General features: G+C 41.3%; 1 protein-coding gene across 6 annotated transcripts; it reads right to left on the bottom strand.

Moving 5' to 3' along the window:
• Positions 1-1,271: 1,271 nt before the first annotated feature.
• Positions 1,272-25,403, bottom strand: DCAF12 (DDB1 and CUL4 associated factor 12). Of its 6 annotated transcripts, XM_085529782.1 has the most exons (11): positions 25,211-25,403; positions 25,054-25,077; positions 24,080-24,334; positions 16,079-16,285; positions 15,282-15,458; positions 14,754-14,814; positions 10,319-10,512; positions 8,689-8,754; positions 8,035-8,197; positions 4,772-4,956; positions 1,272-4,061 (listed from the first exon to the last, which is right to left on the bottom strand). In XM_085529782.1, the coding sequence occupies exons 1-11, from the start codon at positions 25,256-25,258 to the stop codon at positions 3,903-3,905; spliced, it is 1,539 nt and encodes a 512-aa protein (XP_085385908.1). In that variant the 5' UTR covers positions 25,259-25,403; the 3' UTR covers positions 1,272-3,902. The 6 variants fall into 6 exon arrangements, with proteins under 6 accessions (XP_085385908.1, XP_085385907.1, XP_085385910.1 ...); XM_085529781.1 differs by lacking the exon at positions 25,054-25,077 and having other exon boundaries at positions 25,178-25,403; XM_085529784.1 differs by lacking the exon at positions 15,282-15,458.
• Between the last annotated feature and the right edge of the window lie 90 nt (positions 25,404-25,493).

Genomic DNA, 25,493 nt, shown 5'->3' with positions numbered 1-25,493 from the left:
AGGGCAACAATGGCAAATTGATTTCACAGAACTCCCATGAAAAGGGGGGTATCACTGTATGAAAATCTCTGTAACCTTAGGAAGAACTGAGGATGCTGCTGCAGATACCTGATGGACAATCCAAGAGGAGGTATCCTGTTTATCCAAAGTTGCATTGCAACATGGAGTAGGCAGGGATAACACCAATTGGGGAATGGTTTTCTCTGGACTATGAGATAAACTCACTAGTTGCCAAATTTAGGATGACTAAAACAGCTTTTCTTAGTCTGCATCACCTTGCTACTCTTGGCGTGCTTTACTTGTGTTGTTATAAGATGCTCTTTGTGTCTGTGCCAGGATACCAGAAGGGAATATGAGGTATAGGAGAGGCACGAGCTAAGAGAAAAGGTGGAGAGCGGGGCTTATTTCAGGACATGTCCAGAAAGACTAAAATGATCTAGCAAGTGGAAGCCCTGCTAGATTAAAGAAAAGGGGGGAAATGAATAGTGAAAAGGGACCACATAGTAGATGAAAAGGGAACACTTTGCTACAGAAAGGGAAAGGGGGCCTCACTAAGGCAAAGGGTAGTTACAGATAGATAGCTTATGTTATATGGACCAGAGAGAGGGGGAATTGCAGACACTTAGTCTGACAAAACAAGGGGATGAAGGCCATGAAGATAAGGGTGGAACAGCCCGAGAACAGTGTGGTGATCAGATGTCCACAGAGCAAGCTGGAAACAGTTTGGGGGGTGCCCCTCCCGAAGGGTTGAAAGTTTATGGCAAGGAAGATGATGAGCCTTCATCCCACCCCCACCGCTCAGTACACAAGGGGGGAGGGACTGCGTGCTAATGGGGTCTCAGAAATGTAATGAATATGTATCCAAATTCCTGCCAACTACTGCTGATGTATTAGTTCAGCCTATATCTGTTGCATGCTTTCTTTTGATGGTGTGCAAGTGAAGTGGAGCTATCCCCCTTGCACCAGGGTGTATGCGCATCACTCATTTAACATCCCTGCTTTATAACTACTTCGTGGTTATAGAGTTTGATTCTGCAAGTCACCAGTGAGCTGCTGTAAGATGTAAAATGCTGCTGCATTGCCAAGATGCAGTAACTGATGGCCAATCTGTTTGTGGTTTCTTGCAATCAAACAAAACAGGCAGCCACCACAAACAGTCTAAATACGCCTGCTTTATTTCACATTTGCACCAGATCAGGGACATCTGCTCATCACAAGGTCAGTCCCTCTCAGCTCAGGGGCAGAAAGTAAAACACCAAACCACCACTTAATATAGATGGAACACAACTTTAATTTTGTTACTCTGCAGCTGCAAGCTATATACAAAGCAAGTGCTCAAGTGAAGAAAGAGGTTGAAATTCTACAGAAGAGTAACTGATACACAATTATCTTAATCCTTAAGATACAAAAATGCTGCCAAAGACCTCAAACAGAGGCAGCAAAAATATCCCCATAATGAAATTCAGGAGTCTCCCTCATCAAGGGAGTCACAAGAATCACTCACAATACAAATGCAATCTTTGTGGACAGACTAAATCTGGTCAGGTCTCTGGGCACTCTTGCAAAGTATTTTAAAATGGATTTATGTGGAAAACGAACAACTGAGACTATGAACAAACACCTATTTACTATTCTTTGGTAATTTACTCACCTTGGACTAACACCAGTAGCACTGATGAAGGGACAAAACAATGGACTCAATACTTTACAACAGTCCCAGAAAACACCTGGGGAGAACAGTAGCGCTTCTCCTTGGCTGAGCTGGCTGTACAACAGGGAAGGCTGGAGAAATGACCAGGAACAAGGTGTCTGTGAAGAGAGTGGGCATCACCCACAATGCTACGCTCAAGTTAACATTGCATTGTAGATTCGGGTTCCATGGGAATGTCTGTTACCTAACACCTGATTGTTGTTGAGGGGTTGTTTCCCATCCCAGTACTGCAAGCTGCGCATTACTGAACATAAAGTCACTGGTTTGATTGCATGTGATTATAAAAATGAAAAATGAAGTCTACTTAAGAGGTGAGAGGTAAAACGAACAGCTTCCAATGATTTATAGCAGCACAAGATCCCACATTCCTGAAAAGCAGGAAGAAAGGGCTGAAGGTCTGCTACAATTGTTACCTTCCCTCCTAGATGCCTAAATGCCAGATAAACCAGCCTGTTCCCCCTCAGAAACAGACTGTTACATTGTGTAATCCCATCAGCAAAAGATGTAAGCCAGGGTCTCACTGCTTGGCATTATTGATGGAGGTGCTGTGTACAAAGACGAGAGGGACTGTGAGAGGACATAATCAGACTGTGGTAAGTAGTTCTGATAAACCTGGTAGGAACTCTTGCAGAAACTAGCTTCACTCTACTGTAGCAGCTGTAATCTCCAGCAGAGACAGAAGAGCACATCCCAGTCTTGCCTTTTCTCCTCGGCTTCAACTGCTCATTTGGCACCAAAGCAGCGAGGCCAAGGCATGCACTCATCTCCAGCATCCATCCCAGCAGAAGATGGTAAGAAGGAAAGAGTTCCTGGTGCCTGATGGAAGACCAGGGATAGCACTCTGGAGCCCTGCATTTTAGCCTAGTATTAGATAAGATCACCATACGTAAGTGCATACACTTCACAGCTGGACCCAAAAGGCACTGGATCTGTTCTCCCCACCCACAGTCCCAAGTAAAATTCAAGGGAGTTCAAATAGAGAAGGCAGTAGGGGAGTCTGGGGAAAGACTGAACATCTCCTATTGCAAGCTAGATGACAGAGGATACTAATGCAACATGAGCTAACAGCAAGTTATCTTGCTACGTGGTAAGCTTTAGCCTGCATTATACAAGTCTGAGACACACTCTTTAACCTTAGAGGAAAAAATAGTTTCTTTATTCCATTGGCTTATCATAGCAGATGGCTAACAACCCTAACAACCAGAATGGATTAAAAATGTTAAAAATTCCATAAGCTGGGACAAAACGCCTGGGCTTCAGGCTGTCTGAAAATAACCCATGAGCCACCACAGTGGCATACTTGGGAGTTCGCTTGGAAAACAAAAATAGTTTAGTTCACTTTTTCTTGTCCTTAAAGCTTGTATCCCTAGCCCCCATTTCCTTTCATCACCTCTGCAGGCCCCTCAATGTAATGTTATTCTGCAACAGCCACATTGCAGAACAGCCTATTCAAACTCCAGCTGTGCAAGCTGATACCTGGATCAAGTACAGGAACAGAAGATCATGTTTTTGCTCCTGGCACCGCTGAATACTACAATTAAAATGTAAATGCACTTTTGAGAACTCCTGTGCTTCTGCAGTTTGGGCTTGATGGGTAATACCCCTGGGGAGTCTATCCCTGGGCTCCAATGAGTACAGTACAAAATTACTGTATTCCTTTACATATAAACAGTATCATTAGACTTGTACTTTTAAAAAATAAGATCAACCCAGGCCAGGGCCAGGCTCTGCAGATAAAGTAGTAGCTTATCTCTTATAAATATTTTTAATATCTTTTAATTACAAGTAGTCCTCACTCCAGGTAATGTAACTGACACAAAGTACCTGCACACACGCAGCCCCCACGCTTTCACAGAAAGCACAGGAGCAACCACTCTATTAGAAAGGAATCCTACCTCACAGCAAAGTAGGGGAGGGGGCACGTGGCCAAGATAGCCTAAATGTGGAAAGTCATTTGGAGTAAATAAACTGGGATATCAAATACCTACCATATAAAGGATCAGGGAGGTCAAAGCAAAGAACTGGTTCAAAGAGATGTATAAAACTGTTGGAGGCCAACAGAAAACTCTGACCAAAAATAACTTGCATTTAAAACAAAATTGAATGGCATCACACAGTTTCATTCACTATTAGAACAGAGGAAAAGAAAGTAGAAAACTGTGTAAGGATCAGCATTTGTAAAGAGTTATCATTAGCTCCAGAGACCAGCGTAATTCCCGTGAAGTCCTGAAGGAAGAGGGCCGCCTGCCACAAAGAGCTTTGTTCCAGATGAGTCGTAGCAGTGTGTGTAAACAGCATTTGGGAAGAAGTTAATTTCAGAAAAATAATTCCTCCAGGTTTCATCGTGATTCTGTTAAAAGAAAGTTGAGATGGTTATTGTTGCCAAACAAACAGAAAGCCTTGTTTCGCAGCAGCAGAATGTAGTTTCCAGAGACTAAAAGTTATCTTTTCTGTTAATAATTTCAAAGCTTCAAACAGATCAGCTTTAACTGGAAGATACCAGAGACTCCCTGAAGCTTTTCCAGAGGTTTGCACAAGACACTGGAGGCAGATAGGGTGGAGGGTAGGGAACATAACAAGTTGCATTAGTTTCTGAAGTTGCACAATGATAGAAAAGATAAAGGCTTTGTCCAACTTCTCTTCATTATCTGCTTTATAGTGAAATACAGGAAACTGAACTCAAGTGCCTGCCATAGCATTACTTCAGGGAGGCACAGTTTTTAAAACTGTGCAGTTTAATTAAATCTCTTCATTTGAAAACCATGTTAAATTATCACTTCATCCAGAAAGACAATATTTGAAGTATTAACTACTACAAGTCTATGCTTTTGACTGTAATGAAAGACAAAATCTAGTGAGTCAGTGCATGAGCAGAACGGTCCGCCTTACATTCAAGCAAACAGCTACTCAGCACCCTTCATGAAGAGTCTGTGAAAACAATTTTGCAGCATTTCTTTGTTTTCATTATTACAGCTACGTGACCATGGTTTTACAGGCATGCATTTCATACAATTACCATAAAAACAACTCACTTGAGCTCTGTGGCTACATGCTACTCACCAGCCAACCTTTCCCTGTAGTCAGCTTCAGAATTTCACTTCCTCCTAACTTCTGCTTCTGTCCATAGCAGGCACGTGGGGGCCTTTCATCCAGGAACCTCTGGGCCCTAATGTCATAGAACAGTAAGGAACCATGCCCTGTTCCCACTGTGATGATGTGTTCATAGAAGCTCACTGATCGAATACCTGTCAAACAGAGAAGTGACATGCAGTTCAGTGAGAAGGGATGCTTTGGTTCTGCAGCGTCACTGCTTGACGTCTAATATTTTCTTTAGCAAAAACTATCTGCTAGTTTTCTCCACATCATACCAGTTTGCTCATTGCTGTGGAGCAGTGCAGATAAATCCCACTTGTACTACTGAAGCAGCAGCTTCAATTATGCATACTACTCCCCTTCTCCTCAGAGGCCATCTGCTCCACTGCCAGTGCACAGTACGATGCAACACTTTCAGCAGGCCACAGCTCTGCCAGATAAGCAGACATTGTAAGACACTTAAGATCAAGAAAAGCCTTGTTCTGACTGCAGTGAGCCTCTAGGTAAATGCAGCATAGAAGGTTGGCTCAGGTTGGAAAAGACCTCAGGGATCATCTAGTCCAACCACAACCCAACCACGCTACTCTAATCATGTCCCTGAGCATCACATCCAAATGGTTTTTAAACACACCCAGGGATGGTAACTCAACAGCCTCCCTGGAGAGCCCATTCCAGTGCTTAACAACACATTTCCCAGAAACAGTCCCAGGGAGGAGAACTTGCAAGATATCCTGTCATCTGCTCCCTACTTACTGTGCAAAGGTTTGCTCTGTGTAAGCACCCTACCCCGAGCCACCCGTTTATGCAGAAGAAATCCCACCATTTCCATGCTTTCAATTCCTGAACAACAAGATACTGGGCTGGGTTATACAGTCTTTGGTTTCTTAAGCCTGCTTAAAGCATCACTAAATTTAAAGTACTCAAACAGGAGGTTAAAAGATACACTTGCAAACTGCTGTCACTATACTGAGTGAAACTGGAAGTCACAGAGCTTGTATTATGCTAGAGTATAACCAAAAGATAAGGACACAGCCAGGGAGTTTCCACCTTTAGGGTCCTAACCAGAAACACACACTCATCCTTCCACTTCCACAACCTGATGTTATATCCACAGCCACATGCATCTGCAGCACATGATTAGGACAGGCAAAGCTGCATCAGCACACTTAAGAGATTAACTGAAGTCTGCACGATAACAGGTGGGAAACCACTGTGAAGTTCTCACACTTACTACATTAGATTTACCAGATGTATACAAGAATGTTCAATTTAATTCACAGCTATAAATGAACATGCGTAGGTCAGAGACACCTTTCTTCCCCTTGTAACAAGGTCCTGGCCCTGGCAGACAAATACATTCAGAAGGCTTTGAACACTGCAATCAGCAAAAGCCCAAGGAAGCCCAACATACTGCAGATATGCACTACACAAAGAGGAGAAACAGAATCTGAGCTTCATAAGCTCTGCCCACTATGTTAACATTGCTGCTGTCAGGATACAAGTCAAGGGCACAAGAAAATACGCTATATGCCAGCCAAGCAGAAAGCAGCTGCTCTTGCTGATCAAGGACTAGAGTTCAGGGCCCTGCATCTTCCTGTACAGCTGTTATGAAAAGCAACACTTGCAAGGCACAGTGAAAAGCTTTAACTGCCTTCTGTGGAGAGCAGGAGATGTTATACTGGGTAAAAAACCAGCCCCAATTCCAGACTTACTCTGTTACCATCTTTCTCTCACCTGGTTTTATATACAAAATCAGATGCTAAAGATAGGAAATTAGTGTGAGATTCACATATTTGTATTATTTATATCACATCACCAAATCCACCTCTTTTATCTATATTGGAGAGATAAGGGTTTTTAAGGGCACTCAGTAGATAAGGAATTGGTTGCAAGGTCACAGCAAGAAGGCTGTGGCCAACAGTTCTGTGTCCAGGTGGAGGCTGGTGATGAGTGCTGACCCCCAGGTGTCCCTCTTGGGACTGGAAGTCTTTAACATTTCTGTCAGTGACACAGGTGAAGGGATTGCACGTACCCTCAGCAAGTCTGCAGATCACATCAGGCTCCATGGCACAGCTGATACAGCAGAAAAAAAGGGATGCCAACCAAAGGGACCTTGACAAACTCCAACAGTGGACCCATGTAAACTTAATGAGGTTCAACAAGACCAAGTGCAAATGTTGTAGCTATGTCAGGGCAACATCAGACACGTATACAGACTGAGAGGATAACTCCTTGAGAGCAGCCATGCTGAGAAGGACTTGTAGGTTCTGGTACATGAAAGACATGACACGAGCCAGCAGTGTGTGCTTGTAGCCTGGAAGACCAACTATATCCTGTGTACATCAAAAGAGGGGTGGCCAGCAGAGCAACGGAGGCTACTGTCCCACTATACTCTGCCCTTGGTGACGTCCCACCTGGATTACTGCATCCAGGTCTGCGGCCCCCAACTCAGAGAAGTGGTGGAGTGGTCCAGAGGAGGACCACAAAGATGATCAGAAGGCTGAAGCACCTGTCCTTAGACAGACAGACTGAAGGATAAGGTTCAGTCTGGAGAAAAGAATGCTATGAGGGGACCTCACTGCAGCCTTTCTATATTTAAAGAGAGATCATAGACAAGAAGGAAATCAACTTTTACTTCTCAACAATTACTGGTTAGTACCTTCCATACAATTACATGGATTCATGGACCTTGGCTATTCTTGTCAAGCTGACAACACCCCCAAAGCATCCTGATTAATTTTCCCCTCAAGGCCTATTGGCTCTGGAAAGTCCCTGGTTAGGGAAACTACGTATTTATTCTTCTTATACCTACCACAATGGTAGCTCAGTTTGGTTAGAATTAGCCTTCAACAACAGCATCACTTTTTGGCAGGGAACATTTATGAGCAACTATTTTCAAGGATGAAATACAGGAAGAGTAAAATGTCATAAAAAATCTGATGAACACCTTGAGAACTCACGAAGAATAGCCCCCGTTTCCACTGAACCAGACAGATACACTAGCTTCACAAAAGCAAGATCAAATACCCCACTAGTTGCATGTTTTTGTTGCTCTTGTTATGTTTCAATTAGAAGATATTTTAAAATAAGTTTTGCTACTTCCAAACATTAACTATATTGAATCTTAAATGCAGCTCAAGACAATTCATCTTCACTCAGTATGGTCCTCGGACTCGCATGGTGCAGCTGATCATAAGAGATGATTTGATTTCAGAGCTTGGTTTACTCACCACTGCCTCGTTCTTTGGAACAGACAGATTTAACGTTGTGAGAAGGCTGCCTTGGATCCAGGAAGGAGACATGTGCCTGTGATCCCACTGCATACACTGACCACTCCTGACCATAAGCCAAACACACATTCTCCCTGCAGTATGGCAATTTCGTGGACAGTAACTGGAAACAAAGAAGAAAAAAAGTCAACTCATCACAACAAAAGAGAAAGAAATTAACAAAACAAAACAAATCTGTAAGTTATGTTCAAGGAGACAGCAGCACAAAAACTGCAGTTTAAAAAGTTCAACATGAAAGAGACATGACGCGTTACCTGAAGCAATCTGGGACGCTAAAGGCTGGGCTTCAGAATTTTGCAAAGAATGAATTGCCTTTTTCTCTGCTGCTGTTACTGCTGCAGCAGATAAACACACATACCTGCTCCCTGCTGAAAAGGCTTACCTTATATACAAACATTGGTAGGTCTTATTTTAATCTATAGTCACACCAGCATGTTTAACTTCCTTTTGAGAGGTGTATGCCCTATTTTACATAAGGCTTTTAAGTATTTTACACACACTGCTTTCCTCAAGCATTTAAAGCAGGTGAAAAACAGCAAATAACAGTAACTGCTGAACAACTTTCAAAACGTAAAACCAAAACAGAAAAGGTACCTTTGACAGTGTGTGCTCCGCTTTCCAAAGATGAAAGTACCCATCTAGTGACACAGCTCCCAGCTCCTATTAAACAAACAAGCAGAGTTAATTTCTGTGTTATAAAAGCCTTTAAAAACATCACACACTTCTGGGCGTGATACATATCCACCTGTAACCCTGTATGTGCTTTTATCATGGTAAATTTTCACTTTATATTGAACTTGATGGAACACAAACTACAAAGGTGCCAAAAATAACTTTGGATTTGAAGAGTAAAAGATGATTCACAGAAACAAAGGGTAAAGACAGTTTACAGAAGAGAATATGTGGAGTCTTCTAAAAGAATGGGGATGGCAACAAGCTGGGATTAGGACAGTATGGGGGGGGGGGAGGGGAGGCTGGAGGACATAAAGATAAATGTTTTGACAACACCTTGAGGACATTTAGTGAGTAAGTGATAAGATGCCCACAAGGCACCTTAGAACTGGTTTGGGGATACCTCTCACACAGGGTCAAAAGTTTACAGCAAGGAGGACAATGAGCCTTCATCCCATGACCACCAGGAGAAGACCCCAACTGCTCACAACAAATGCAGAAGGGGAGGGACCATATGCTAAGAGGTTCTCAGAAATACAATTAATACGTATACAAATTCTGGGAAAACCATTGATTATGTATTAGTTCTGTCTAAATCTGTACCAAACTTCTGCCCTATAGGGTGCAAGTCAGGAGGAGCGATCTCCCTTGAACCTGGCATATGTGCACCGCTGAATTAAACATACCTTCTCTGTATCTCTCGGGCTATAGAGTTTGATTTCCACACATCAGATTAGATCTTGTTGGATAAACAGGCAAATGATTAGATAGTATAAGCTGGAGTTGGCACCCAGCAGCTCACACACTCTGACCCTGGAATTACTCTACTTGAAAAAGCTGTACGAAGTCTCACATCCTCCATCAGAGGAGTGATTAGCATGGTGAAAGAGCCAAAAGGAGCACTGTGCTTCCTAAAGCACACTCTCATTGGCTTCAGATTTCTGTTATTTGAGGACAGAAATAAAAAAAGGAAGAGCTGCTCTCTACTTGCTCCAAATACAATTCATCTCCAGTAATAATAAGAGGTCAGCACTGGGAAGGTTAATATTTACTGTTTGTCACATGCCAGTAACACCGAAGCAAACACTGGTGCCTGTCCTTTGTGTCAACCACCCCACTTGCGGAACAATCCAGTAACAATTTAGGCATTAAATCAGGAACTATCTGAATATTAGCTCATCTTCATGAAAGGTGAAGGAAAACAACACAAGCACTCAAGGCTAGAGAGAACAGATGGTTTTGGTACTACTTCTGCTCCTTTTAAGTGCTCCTCCTTCCCTTCCAAAAGCCAGACTTGCAACAAAACTGCTCCTTCTCAAGAAGTACACAAGTCTTTTCACTTGCAAGGGAGGGGGCGAGAGGGGGGACAAGGCATAAGCAAACTTATGAAAACAACCATTTTACATAGGAAAGACACAAAAGGATCATGGAAAAAATTCATTACGTTGCCTCTCCAACACACTTGGCTTCAGAACACTTCATTTAGATTACTTTTTACTAGTACATCTGGACAATCTGAGGCATTTTCAACTATCCTGAGTATCTTACTGACCTTATTTTTATTGTTGAAAGCCAGTGCTCGTACTTTGCAGTTGTCAGGATTGGTGTTCTCTTTAGGGATATCCTTCAGTGCCCTGTGTGTTATGTGGGCATAGACAGGAACTTGAGACAAGTTATGCCTGGCATCACTTTTGGACAGCACATCCTCTGTGACTTCCCAGAGACCCATTGAACCATCTCGAGAGCCTGAATAAGTAATAACAGCATTTCATACATGTATACACATATATAAAATTCCCCCTGTAAAAAACAATCTGTAATAAACCGAGTCCAAAAGTGGGAAAGCAATCTACTGCTATTAGTTTAACTCAACTGAACACATTGTTGGGTGTGATTAGTTAGGATTAATAACATGATCTTCCTGAGCTATAAAGTTATAATATTGTGACCTCAGTTTGAAGTGTTTGGTTTTTTTTCCTATACTTTTTTCTAAGTCTGGAATTTATTTTCAAACAGGCCAGGATGCATTAAAAACAAACAAACAAACTTATACAATCACCATTAGCAATTCATAAGTGAAGTAAGCTCTGACATGACTGAACAGCCAACACATTTAGCCCAGATTACCAAGGCTAAACCTGATAACACAATACAAAAAGCCTCCAAGAAAAGTTACATTTATGCAAATTTTGGATCATTTGATTCCTCTCACTGCACAAGTATATGCATGAATACTTGTGAACTAAAATGAAACAGCCATTTTAAGTTACAATTTTACGGTAAAACAGATTTGATCCAAGCAGTACAAGTCACTTTGCTTAAACCTGTGCAATGTCTTCTTCAAAGAAGATAAGGAATTGAAGCTCAACAAGCAAGAAGTTGCATTTTTCTAAGGAATCAGAATTAAGACAAAATATGAATTAAAAAAAATAGTTGAAGAAAGCTCTGCTTCTTTGGTTCATAGGTCAATGAAGATTTAATCCTTTGCCTTATGCCCTTCTCTTCTGACATTTATATAATTGCATTTAAGTCAACCCTGACAGATTTGACTTAAAACTCAGTTTCTTCCCCACACCATATGGAAACCCCTTCTCTCACAAGGAAAGCCAAAGTCACATTTCCATGCCTTGAAGATGCCAAAAAGGCTGAACATCTTCATCAGCCTCTCAATGTATAGATTTCAGGACCTCATAAGGAGCAAGCTGCAAAAACAAGCAAAACATCTTCTTGCAGTAGTTTATACCAATACATCTTGTTGCAGTACTGCATAGATGTCTTTGCTCCTTGGCAGATGAATTCAGTCATTTCCCACTATCAGCCACTAGCCAGTCAGAAAAAGAACTTCCAGTGGCAAAGCATAGCAGCAGGTAGCAAATGACAAAACAACCTGCCACTCAATTTACACACTAATGGCTTCTAATTGCACCTAATCTTGTAATGGAGACTGAATGCCCAGCAGTAGAATTTCCAAATATCTCGAGTCACTTTAGGAGGAAGCTGTCCATTTTAATAACCCTAACAGCCATAAAAGACAATGTATGTTGTTTAACTGGTTAGCCCTGAAGCCAATAAGAGTATTATTTGTTAGCCTAGGCTCATTCTGAGAATTATTCACCCCATTTTGAAACTTTTGGCATGGAAATCTTTGTCCAGCAGTTAAGACATTCTCTTTCAATCATGGCTGCTTAAAGTTGGGCATTTTAATTTTATACTGAGGGAGCACTGTAATACACCGCTACGTGTTTCAGAAGCAAACCTTGCTCTTAGTGAAACTAAGAATTAAGACTAACCAAGACCATGGTCCAGTTTGCTCTCTTTCAACAGTTCTAACAGTGGTGAGACGATGTACTGTCAAAGCTCTAATGTCAGGCTAGAAGAAAACAGTATTTTATGTCAGAGGAACAAATGCTCATCTCCTGCTTTCACGTCATCTAACCTACACCAAGAAACACAAAAAGAGTTTTGAAACAAGAGTTCTACATTTAGTTTCTCAGTGCAAATAAAGATGTTTGCTAATTCCTCAGCATCTGGAGCTTAATTGTTCCTGCATCGTTGTTTCAGATAAAAGTATTCTTCTAATCATGCAGATTGAAGTAACTGACAGAGGTTAGTTGTAGATCGGTAAAGTTCTCAAGAATTCAGTTTAGCATTCAGACCTGCTACTTGCTTTTGATATGTTTTCCCTTGGTGACTCCCATCTGGAGGCTAGAACTGATATCCTGCTAGAATCTTCATACAAGAGTGAACATGGCACTTTTTTACTCACACCTCCACTCAACAGTAACGGGGCTATTTCACATGCTACACCCGAATGTGTCCTTATCTCACCACTGAAGAACTGTAATAATCTCTGCTGTTTTCCTTAGACTTAGTAGCAGACTTAAAATTATTTCTGCAATGCAGATCTTTAAATACAAAGATCGACATCAATAAATTCAAAATCAATTTCCAGGACAAGCTTTTTTTTTCCCCCCCTCTATAAAAGAAAATCCAAACCCAATTAACAATTACTGTTAATCTGATTTTTATATGGGACAGTCACAATATTCCATTATCTTTGTTTGACAACCACATAAAGCATTATATCCTGTCAGCACAGAAAGACAGTAGGCTACCATATAAATGCACTGGTGTGGGAATACAAGAAAAGCTGTTCAGAGCAGCAGCTGTGGAGCAAGATAAATAGAATGAGAACCAAGGACACCTCTGCAAGGAGAAGAAGAGTCTCACAGCTCTGATTGGATATGTGCCTGCATGGACAGTTGAAAAGTGTTTTGTGGAATGCTTTGTTGACATGTAAGGTGTTTGGGAAAGTTGTAAGGGCGGATGGGAAATTTAGAAAATAACAGCTTGTCCAGAGAGTAGCAGTCAATGACAATGTCTGGATGGAGATCAGTGACAAGAGGTGACCCCTAGGGGTCAGTGGTGGGACCAACACATCTTCATCAATGACAGAAAATCAAGTGAACCCTCAGCAAATCTGCTGATGACACCAAGCCGTGAAATGCAATCAGCACGACAGAAGGAGGGGATGCCACCCAGAAGGACCAAGACACATTAACAGTGTGGCCAGGTGAACCTCCTGAGGTTCAACAAATCCAAATGCAAGGTGTTAAATTAAGTTCTCATTAAAGAGTCTTCACAGGATTTCAGGAAAACAATATTGCACTGCTGTATTCCAAAGCCATTAACTCATAACTAATACCCCCTCTTGAAATTCTCCTTCATGTAGAATCCTTCTTTGTAAGTCACTGTTTACTAACCTACTCACGGCAACACCCATTGAAAAGACAGTAAATTCCGTCTGTTTCCAGAAAAATCATATCTAGGTCAGGGACCTGCATATAAAACAAAGCTAAGCACTGTACTAAATAAATAAATAAATAAAATAGTTCAAATAACTGAAGTAGTTCCAAATAGCTTCAAATGTAGCCGTATTCAAAACAGATCCTAATGACTTAAGAATTTAAGATAATTTAAGATACTAAAAAGCTACATGAAAATTATATACTATTTAGGGCTCAAAAATGGGAAACTGAAAGTTCTGAACTGAAGGTATGAATTCTAACAGGTTCTTCAAAGTTTTGCTTCTCATCTCCAAGATGATTTTTAAGCAATGACCCACAGAGCTCTACTCACAATACCAGGTATGCATCAAGAAAAACATTTATACAGATTGGATTTAAAGTTACTTCCTGGACCAGCATGAAACATTAAAGAAAATGGTTTAGTGATTACAGTGCATTGCTCAAGACACTTGGTTTCAGGCAAACTCAAGACTTAATTTGCCTAATCATAAAGCTACATTCAGACGTAGAAAAAGATAGAATTTAAACAGTGAATGGGCTGAAACCTCTTCTGAGAGGCTTCTTTTCTTTCACTGACTGAAAGAAGTCAAAGTAGTCATACTGTTGGTCAACTGAACTGATATAGTTAGCTGCAATGACTCTGAATGGCTAGGCACAGAGATGATTATCCTTCTCTCAAAGTAGGATCCATATAGACTCATTCTACTCTTCAGGTCTAATCATACCCAAAACCCAGCAAAGGACTTTCACATACAATATCAAGAACGCTGACACATGCTTCTCTCTCAGGCAGACATTGGGGATGAAGAAACACAAGGTCAGTGCCAAAAGGAGCCAAAGGAAGGAGTTTTGCAGCAGCAGAACTGTCCTGTTTTGGCTACAGACTGTGGAGCCTGTAGCTTGGTAATGTTTCAGTACAGAATACTGAAGGGCACAGTACACAGAATGAAACCCTATGCCTAATTAACCACAAAATTAATGCTAAATTTAACAATGAGCTCTTTCCTCCTCCCTCTGTAAATGCCGAAAATCAAACAGAAGCACTTGAAACAAGAATGCTGCCAGATGATTGCCACTGTTACAAATGCTCTGATGCACTGATAGAGGCATTTCCTTAAGGCTTGTACTGATGTAGTATACCAGTGTAATACAATACTGATAGGAAAAAAATGACTTTACCAGAAACAGCCATAGTATCACTGATCCATGCAATTGAAAATATCCAGTCCTTATGTCCATCCTAAAAGGAAAAAAAAAGTCAGACTTGCTGAGCCATTATATTCTCAAGTAGTCTCTCAAAATGGAGAAGTATCCTTCACTGTCCAGTTTAATACAAGCACAAAACCCCCCCCTGTACTTACATTAAAAATATCACACAGGTAAAATCCCAGTATCAAGCTGAAGCAGCTCACATATCCAGCAGTAATTTTAAATTTATTTTACTTTGATAAAGCTAACCATACAATTAACAGTTAGAGAGCACACAGGTAATAGAAAAGCAGGCCTCAAACCAAAGCCAAACTGATCTCAAAGCTAAGGACATAGATCTCCCATTTCAAAAGCAGTGTTCCTTACTTTCACAAAATAGATATTTCCTAAAACACATATGCCTACCACAAATAGTAACTAAAACATAATGTTTAAAATATATGAATAATTTTTCAAGACTATTAATTCAAGAATCTTTTATTTAGTATGTAAAGAAACCTGAGGGAGGAAAAGTCTCCAGGCCTCTAATTCTGTTTGAAAAGCTGCAAAGTCACAGCAGCATGCAAGCGAATAGCAAGTCATAGAAGTCTTCATAGTCAAGCCTTCCGGCAGCTGGTTATGTGCTACAGCTGAAACTCTGCCCTCTGCTGTTGTCACTAATGTCTTCATGAAGGCCTTATTCAAAAGGAAGGAGAAATGAGAGAAGGACTAACAGGACATCACTACGCTCATTTCAGCCCTTTTATTTTCAAGACTATTTTAAAAAAGCACGATGACATTTCAGAAATAGATTCTGGTACAGCTTACATCAAAGTGCCATAAGCCACAGAGTTAGAATTAATCTTCAAAGCCAAGTTCTGCTGCTGGAATAATGCATACGTAAGCTGCAGCGGAAAAGGAAAAACTTGAACAATGTGCATCATCTTTTCAGTTTCAAGAAGTTTTTCCACTAACAGTTTTGTGCCTCAGTTTCAATCTTCATCATCACAATTGGACTGACACTCTGGATTTTGTCACAATTTCAGTGCTTAAAAATAACCTGACGTGGACCCAAATGAAGGCAAGGAAAAGGAAATCAGAACTGTCTAACACATTTATGTTCACACTCGTATTTAAGACACTTTGTTTAAAAAAAGAGACTAAACCAAAAGTGCTTCAAAGCTTTCAAAAATTCAGAAATTCTTCACTCTTCACTACAAAACTCTGAAGTCTTAACCTTGCTCTGACTTTGGGCACTTCAAATAATTAATTCTTATAAGTAACAGAATAAACGTCCCCCAAATGTTCCCACTTACATCTCCCACGCAGACAGGATCAAGTGTAGGCAGACGATAAATTGCAAGACTGTTGGGGTTGTCTCCACCTGTAGCCAGAAGTGTCCGTGAGGGGTTGAGCTCAATGGCGTGAATCCCACAGCCCTGCTGGTTCACCATGCCGGGCTCACGGTCTTTCAGAATAGGAATCTTGGTAATTTGACCAGTCTGGACATCTACCACAAATAACTGGAAAAAATAATATGCAATTCACCATTAAACAAAGATCAGAAAAACAAAGCATTCAAAGACATTCTGTTTTGAATTACTCTTTCCTCTGTTTTCTCCCCAACTGAAATCCTGCAAGTATTACTGGAAAAAAAAAAAAAAGAAATAAAACCCACTTTAATTAAATTGGTTTATTTCAAAGATACTGTTTGGTTTGCAGAGCAATGAAACAAAAAAGGAGAGAAATTTTACATTGGAGGCTTCTCATTTAACCAAACACTCAAATCCAGAATGTATGATCCTGTTCAACACTTTGAGAAAACAGAACTGTTTTCAAGTTTCTCTTAACACCAGTGAGAAAGGCAGATCCACCTCAAAACAGTCAATAACCCAAGGGAATATAGAACAAGTCTCTGGCTGCGCAGACCAGTCACTGAACACCAAGTTATGTCAGTTCAAACATACAACTACAGTAAAGTTTACTTATTCCAATGGTAAACTATAGTTTAAACTACAATTACAGCAAAGTATGGCTTACATTGTCCAACAAAGCCTAACTTCATTTGCACTGGCTCATTTCACAAGTGTCCAGAGTGCAGCTGCACTAACAGACAAATTGATTTAACTGAAAAGAACACATAGCACAGGCCAACAGCCTTCAGCTTCCAGGAGAAAAATGTGCCAAATGAGCAGTTTATAAATGCTTAGCTAATGACAGTAGGCAACTTCTGTCAAGAGTGTTTTGTGTCAACAGAATCTCTGTCATTAGTGAGGTGACATCTGGAGTACTGTGCCCAGTTCTGGGCTTCCCAGTTCAAGAAACACAGGGAACTGCTGCACAGAATCCAGCAAAGGGCCACAGAGATGGCTGTAGACCTTCTGTATGAGGAACAGCAGAAAGAGCTGGGACTGTTCAGCCTGGAGAAGAGGGGACTGAGAGGGGATCCTACCAACACTTGGAAATAGCTAAAGATGACAAAAAAGGAAATGGAATATCATAGAGCAAACCTGGCTCCAAGAAAAGCCATGTATAATTGCAGATCAGGATCCAAGCAGAATTTAGTTCCCTTACCTACACCACCCCCAGGAGAGCAGTTTATATGTATAAGTTCTTTTTTTGGTGAACTCAAGAAAGAATATAGATCTGTTCTCTAACAAGCACCAGAAATTAAATAAAACTTAGTGGCATATCTATTACTTTTTTATCTACTGAGCTGAGAATAACAATGTCAAATCAAAATCTGTTCAAGTATCATACATTAATCATTCTGTAGAAAACGCTTCCATCTACATATGACTGTTTGTGCACTGTATGTAGACTTGCACCAACTTCAACCCACAACTCATTCTCATTTGTAGACAGCAGTCTTGCACAGAGATCACAGCTCCTACAGATGCTGAATTTTCACCTTCAGTTCTTTATTTTGATGCAGAGGGTGAGGGAACAGCTGAAGCGCAGTTGAGCACGAAGAGGAAGAGAACTGATGAACACTCAACATATGCAGCAGCCCTAACTTCATCCCTGAAAATTAGTTGCCCTGTTCCTGCAGTGCAGGCGTTAATTTCTTCTCCTCTCACCTTCATTCTTCCTTCAATATTTTCTTTCAACTGAAGATCTCAGTGCTTTCCCATGCCCTCCTTCAACAGTTCCTGGTGTCATCAGCAGGTCCTAAAGCTGCTACCAGAACTGCTCATTGGGAAAACACATCTGCATTTCAGGATGCCCATAGATTCAGAAAAAAAAAAATAATCTTCCAGCAGTTACAGATGCACAGTTCAAATGGCACCTCAACAGATAAGCAGACTGAAATTAAAATCTTCTATGTTCTCCAGCCTCACACCACTGTCACGCTGTGCCTGACACTAAGTTAATAAAAAACAAAAATACTTACCCTAATGTGAAATTACTTTAATAACGCTAAACTCCAAGGTAATCAAAAAGTCAAAGAAATTGGAAACATACAATACTGAAGTATCACAGAGCCTCACACTCAATTCAAGGGACAGGCTTTGAAAGTTCAGCTGTATGGTTTGAAGCAGCAACTACTGCACATAGTAAAAAACAGAACATAATGCAGACAGACTAAAACCACAATCCAGGAATAGAATAAACAAATGCTACCTGTGTAAATTATGACTTTTGCATCATCTGGGACACCGCAGGAAGACAGAAGCTCACACTTGCAAACAGAGGCATAGAATGCCAAGAAATCTTCCCTGTAAATACAGCGCACAGAAGCCAAACAGCTGTTCTTAGCATTTTTGCCTTTTGGGCTTTATACCAGCCTAAGATAGGCATCCAGCTAAGAATGCTGACAATTGCATGCTATTTTATGAGTTTTCAAGACACTACAGTAAATAAAGTGTAAAATACCTGACAGCTTATAAAAAAGTTTCAGCTACAACTCCAGCATGTAGTAAAATAAAAGGACCATGGCAGACTGATACAGCTATATAATACACTTGTCACAGTCACAAGTTTTTATGATCCGGTTATGATTTTCACATTCAATGAAATTACTAATTGTGTCCTTTTTATTACTATTATTTCAATTTGTATTGCAGAATAGCTAGAAATTCTTCTAGCAATTAACTTCTATACATTTTCTAAGAGGCTGCCCCTTGTCCTACTTTTTATGGTGTTTCACTTCATTAATGACAGAACTTAATTGATCAACAAGCCAAAAGCCAATTCCCTATAATGGGGAATCACATATCAGAAGACCTCATTCTAAACTGCAAAATCCATCCTCTGGGTGTCACTTTGTCAGAAGTCTGCTTTCATTTTTTGACTTGCCTTTAAGGGACAACAGTTTACGAGGACAAGGGAAAGAAAAGACACGCATTTCAGATACACACTGAAAGGATTTGACAGAGTAATACAGCAAATTATATTTCAGCCTATGCCATTTTAATGCTACATCTGATCTAACCATTACTTCAAGAAGCATTCTGGTCATATTTATTTTAGTGAGAACACTGAAACCTTGAAAATTCTCATCTTCGTATGCAGAGCAAGATAAAAAAAAATCTGACCAAAGAAATGCAATTTTCATGGTATCATGTGAAGAATATGTTGCATCTTCAGCTGCTACATTTGTGCACAGAATAGCATCCAGTTTAATCAGCTGAAAATTAAGGTTGCCTGTTCAAACCAATTTGAACAAACCAAAGCTTGTAACCCACAGCTACATTATGCTGTTATTTCAGAAACAGGACAGACCCAGATTCACAGGATACAAAGAACACACATGAAAGAGACTACTTATTCCTCACAGAAAAAGTACACACGATACGCACTGTGCTTCAGCTATTTACAGGCTGCTCTGAAATCACAGAGCATAATGCACTTTTATCATTCGTAAAGATATTTGAAAAAACTCCAAATAAACACACTGCCTCGCTAAAAAGAATTATTAAAAGAATAATCTGGGATAGAATTTCACAACTGGCTTAAGCCAACCTTTGGGAATCCACATGTACCTTCTTCACATACTCACCCTGTCTCACCACCTCTGCAACAACAACTGGTGTTCAGGTAGCTGCCAGGTCACTCAGACCTCTCTGCCTTTGGTAGAAACTAATCTTTGTCTCAATACAAAGCAGCAAGCTGACCCAGCTGACTCCTCAGCCATGTGAACATCAGTGCCAGCAAGAATGAGCAGGTGGGAACATCCTGTTCTGCAAGGCATGGCTAGCAACCAGCTGAACCTGATCACAACAATTTCACTCTCAGCCAAGCTGAAAAATGACATCATCATCTCTGAATTTTGTTTCACTAACAAAACAACAGAAACAAGACAATGCTTAGAGTGGATACACTAACACCACTGCTGGTTACTCTGACAAGCACAGAGTTCCCCACCCCATTTCTCAGTATTGTTTTCTGTTTGGACTGTAAGCATTTCTGTTCTTTAAGATCACAAAATGCTTCACATAAAGCTTTTCATTCCTATGGCAATACAGATTCACTAATGTATCATGCCAGGCCTTCAAGAAACATCGAACCTCCAAAGACTAAGAACTCAAACTGGTAGAATTCCTTTCCAGCTGAGCTCAGAACATGCACTAATCTTAACATGGAACATACTTACAGGTTGTGCAGTTAATCAGCACCACGGGGTAATGATCTTACACAAGTTCCTCAAAAGGGTCCAGAGTGAGAAAAAACAATCATGAGGAGTTAACTGCAGTAAAAAAAAAAAAGTCAGCAAGTTTACACTGAATTCCTATTTCCAGAGGCAGAGCAGTGCAAGCAAGCACTCCACCTGGATACGAAACTCTTAAGCCCTCACAGTTCCTGGGCATGCACTTTGATGCCACTAAATATGTTCAGTGCCAAAGTCACATTTGTCGGTTTTTATTTGCGTCTTGCCCTCCGTGTTTAATTTCAGGAGGCTGGCAGACAGTTAGTGCACGCTGACAGATGGCAGAGGATGGGGAAGCGAGAGACTTCACTTGCTACAGGGCATCTCTGCCACCCACACCATACCTGGCAAAGAAGCTAACAAATTCTGGAAACAGACATGGGCATCACACGCAGAGAGAAAACCTAACACTCCCTAGAGATGAGAAACAGAGTCTCACTGTGCCCTCACAAAACACTGAAACAAAGGTGAATTAAGGTGCTATTTACTGGTGTCGGAGGTCTATTTACAGTGAGCAAAGTACAGTGCTCAAGCAGAGTTATAAACTGTGAGAACATGACTTCTTCCCTCCTGGGAGCAAGAAACAAGCAGTCTATTTGATTCCTGACAGCATGGCCAAAACCAGGGGATACATTCACTTGCAAAGCAAGTAGAAAGCGTTTCCTCCTAGACCCTCCATATTCACAGATATAAGAACCATGAATTGAGTAGTTCAGGACTACAGACACCAGGACTAGAAGACTACAATTATATGAGGTGCGCTGAACAAACAAAAAATCCTTAAGCAGAAACAAGAGCTGGTCATTTACACTAGGGCACCCAAATCAGTGTGTGAATCTACCAAGGAGAAAAAGTGTCACTGAACTGGAAACCATTTGAGCCACAGAAAAGCCTCCTGAGAAATCAGATGAGAGCAAACAAGGAATTTGGGTAGTTCAGGTTTTTGTTTAAGTAGCTTTCCGTATTTAGGGAATGAATTTAAAGCTCTAGTGTTTTTACACACTTCATAATTAGCAAAAGAATTATGATACATAGAGCTAAGGATCAGAAGACACAAGAAAATGCTTAATTTCAGGAAACGGTAATGGATAGTATAAAGGGAAGAAACAGTTCAGTAACTCAGCATTTAGAGCTCTCTTCTGTCACAAGCTTGTTTCCTCCACCATCTCTTCAGTTTCTGAAAAGCCTGAGCACAACACACTAATTACAGACAGAATCTTCTGAGACTTCCTGGTACCAGCCTTTGGTAATTGAGATGCCACAATGACACACTATAAACACCTGCATGTCTCAGAGGTTTGTCTGTTTCCTCATTTGTTTTTCAACAACTTTAAGAAGCCCATTTTATACAAGACCAAGAAGATCCTCGCAAACACGAATCCCACTTCAGAAAGTCCCAGGTGATTGCATCTGACTTTGACATTTGAATGCTTGGATAGCTTCCATAATAAAGTATCTGGGAAAGAAAGTATGCACCTTTCATAAACCAAAACACTTAATTTGACATGCAATTGACTGACCATATACAAGCATTCAAGGATTCAATGGAAGTCAGTAAAGTTTTTTCACACACACAAACACTTCAGTGATAATCCTAAGTATAAGTTATCTGAAATAATAAAACTAGTTATAATTTCTATTAAAAAAGAACAACTGTGAGCTCTACAGTCTCTTCAGCATTTAGACTGACCAGTACTGTCAAATGATTAAAAGTAAAGCCTGTCTTATGACAAGAGCGTGTTTTTGTTTTGTTATTAAATTGGTGAATGCCTCTGGCACCGCATAGCCAAAGGTAATTTATAAATTAACTGCAAAAAGGCTCCCAGTGTCATATTCAAGCTTTGATTCAAGTAACTGGTTTGGTTTAATTTTTTGTTGCATTAGCTTTAATTACAAGCCATGCCAGTGTAACAAACCCCACTGAAGTTAAAGAAGTCATTACAAATTTACTCCCAAGTTCAGTGCATGAGAATAACCAAAAGAACTCATCTTTATAATGTTGCTTACTCAGGAGATGAGAAAGAAAATCTTATAATTAAAGTGTTGTTTAACACTCTAGTTGCTAAAATGTGAGCACAAAGCAACCAGACTAAGTATTCATAATTCATATATAATCTTCCATAATGACAAAGCTGACTTCTGTCATCAGGACAATGTCCATCAGTACTCCAAGTTCAGCTGTGGAAGCATATACCTCATTGCAGCATATGCAGTAGGAACAACAGTATGGCTGAATCCCTCTTCAGTTCTCTGATTGTTTGCTCACAAACAATTTTCCGCAAGCTTGCATTAACAATGCATTTGTCCATTTATCTTTGCTGCAGAGGCAATGGAACTACAGAAGTTACAGAACACAGCAAAACTGTTGCAGACGATAAAACCTGCAATGATCTTGCTAGAATAAGCAAGATTTTGAGGGCTGGAGTTTTAGCAGGAAGGGCTAAAACTCTGTTCCAGTTTTTGAAGGGCTGGCAGCTGATCAGCTGAGGCAGTGAGCACGCATGGAGAAAGAAAGCAAAGAGATTCTGCTCCAGGATTATTCCTATTACAACACTGTTTTGTTTATACAGCTAGGCCTTGATTCTTAAGAGCTACTGCATAGAAGTCTCCTCCTGTGCAACTATGAATAATTACAGAAAATTTGAAATGAAAAAAATATCACTGTCCTTTGCAAGTCAGACCACAGAGCGCAACTTCTACAAGTCATTAAAGCAAAGAAACGATCACAACAATTCATATACTTGGAAGATTACAAACTGTTTATACATTCCTTACAAAATTTGATTTGTTTCAGTAGCACTAAACAACCTGAAAAGAACAAATTCTGGATTTTACACTAACTCAATCAGGGCTTCCCATTAGCTGAAAAGGCCAGGCTACTAACTAATCCCATGTGAAGATATTAGTTAGTATGTACGATCGCCTCCATTTATTAAATAAGTAATATCCCATTTTAACATTCCCGTATAATGTTTAAAACCCAAATCATCACTTTAAGAGCCTGAGGAGTTTTCAGTGTTTGTTAAAGTATATGGAAGTACATGAACATACACAAACTAAAGAGATTTAGAGTGGAAAAAAATCATAAAGTAAACAAACAAAGGATAATCTTGAATACGTGAAATTCTTTTTTAAATCTCAGAATATTTACTCTGAAGAATACTGAGAGTTTAACAGGAGCTTTTAGTTCTGTAGTAATTTCTCAGTCATCGACAGAACAACACAAAAAAAAACCCAAAACACACTGAAGATGACAAAAAAACAGAGTCTTACCAGCATATTCTGCTAGACATCACATTATTTAGAAATTAGAGGTACAATCATTAACCAATCCTTCCTCCCCCCATCATCTGCAGCACAAGAAGAAAGAGTCAACCACACTGTTCCATTCTGTAGAAGAAGTAACTTAATACTGTGCAGATTAGAGCCTGTGCACAGGTACAGGTCTCAGTCTGGTTCACATCCACATGCACAGAGCCATGTTTTCAGATGAAAATGGGCCAGTCAAACCTTACACATATTCATGATTTATTAGATACAATTTTGACTCTAGTTCTAGTTACTTCCTAATATTCTCCTTAATAGCCTACATAAGATTACAAAAGGCACCAGCATGAGGAAAGGGAATTACAGAACAGAGGAAAGAAGCAAGAGAAGAGGTACTTACTGTGTTGCATTTTGTCCCACACACCACTTGCCGGTGGTTCAACCACTGGGAGGCAAACACTTTATTGAGGGTTCCAAGATGAAACTCCCTCTCCTTCAGGAGGCTGGGAAGCTGCTGGGCTGCATGTCCGTGCAACAGGCGGTGGTAGCTGGACTCATTCTGCATCCAGATCTCCCTCCCTTTTAGGTAATACACCAGGGACTGCTTCACTGGGGGAAGCCGCTTCCTTTTGTGCACTGAATGATCCCATCCATACTGTGGAAAACAAACATGGAAATTATATAGAAAAACAAAAAAAAAAACAACAACAGCAGTCTTCCAATTCAGATTGCTTAAGTCTTCTAAACTATCCATAAGAAATCATACAAGATCAACACAGAAGTGCTAGTACAGCCTTTACTTCACAGAATTAAACACATTTTGCTAAATAAGTGGTATCGCAGTGGTGCCACAGACAGTTTAGCACTGCTGAAGTGATAAAGGAGACACAAGAAACCTGAAAAATAAACATTATAAGCAGCTGAGAGCAGCCCCAGACTCCACCCCAGCGAAGTACAACCACACGGGGCGGGGGCCGCTCGGTACCGACCGCGGCATCCACAGCTCTCTTGCGGCCGACACCGGGCTCCATCCGCTGCATGGCCAAGGAGCCCTGCCCGGGACGCGGCCGTTACGGGCAAAACAACGGCTGAACCCAGCGGGACAGCGGGGATTCGAAGGGAACCTGACAGCAGCGGGAGGGCGACGCCCCCCGGCCCGTTACCGCCAGCTGCCCCCAATCACCCCCTATCAATCAGCGGCACACCGACATCCCCGAGCCCCACTAACCTTCTTTAACCCGGGCTCCACAACCACCGCTGACACCGACCCCCGCCCGCAGCCGGTGCCGGACTCACCGCGCTCAGTCACACCGGCCCCCGGGCCTACCTGCCCCCATAGAGCCCCCCGGCTCCCCACAGAGCCCCCGGGCCTACCTGCTCCCCATAGAGCCCCCCGGCTCCCCACAGAGCCCCTGGGCCTACCTGTTCCCCACAGAGCCCCCCGGGCCTACCTGCCCCCATAGAGCCTCCCTGCTCCCCACAGAGCCCCCAGGCCTACCTGCTCCCCATAGAGCCCCCCGGGCCCCGCGGCGGACGCCGACGCCGCTTTCCGCTTCCTGCTAACTGTTTTCCTGGCCATAGTAGAAAGAAAGTGAAGAAGTGAAGCCGAGAGCCCGGTGCGGACCCCACATGGAGCAGACGGAGCAGGCAGCCGCCACGACACGTAGCATGAAGCGCCGGCAGCCGAGCCCGGCCGCTCACTCCGCCGCAGGCCCCTCCGGACCGCCCTTCACGACATTTCCCCGTTTTACGGCAGTCGCAGCTTTACGGCAGCTCCGCGTCCCAGCGCACGGACGGCAGCGGGCACCGCCTCC

Source organism: Coturnix japonica, chromosome Z (assembly GCF_054131305.1).
Source record: "Coturnix japonica strain WE chromosome Z, WE-NBRP24, whole genome shotgun sequence".
Taxonomy (NCBI): domain Eukaryota; kingdom Metazoa; phylum Chordata; class Aves; order Galliformes; family Phasianidae; genus Coturnix; species Coturnix japonica.
The sequence above is the reverse complement of the archived record's forward strand: the minus strand, read 5'-3'. Positions and strand labels throughout refer to the sequence as shown.

Bases quoted from the DNA above. Each gene is read 5' to 3' on its own strand.
- DCAF12 (XM_085529781.1), bottom strand. From the start codon at position 25,258: ATGGCCAGGAAAACAGTTAGCAGGAAGCGGAAAGCGGCGTCGGCGTCC. The intron at 15,459-16,078 runs GTAAGTGGGAAC...CTTTTGAATAAG, and splicing joins ATCCTGTCTGCGTGGGAGAT to GCCTTCATGAAGACATTAGT. The intron at 4,957-8,034 runs GTGAGTAAACCA...TCTGTTTGACAG, and splicing joins TTCCAAAGAACGAGGCAGTG to GTATTCGATCAGTGAGCTTC.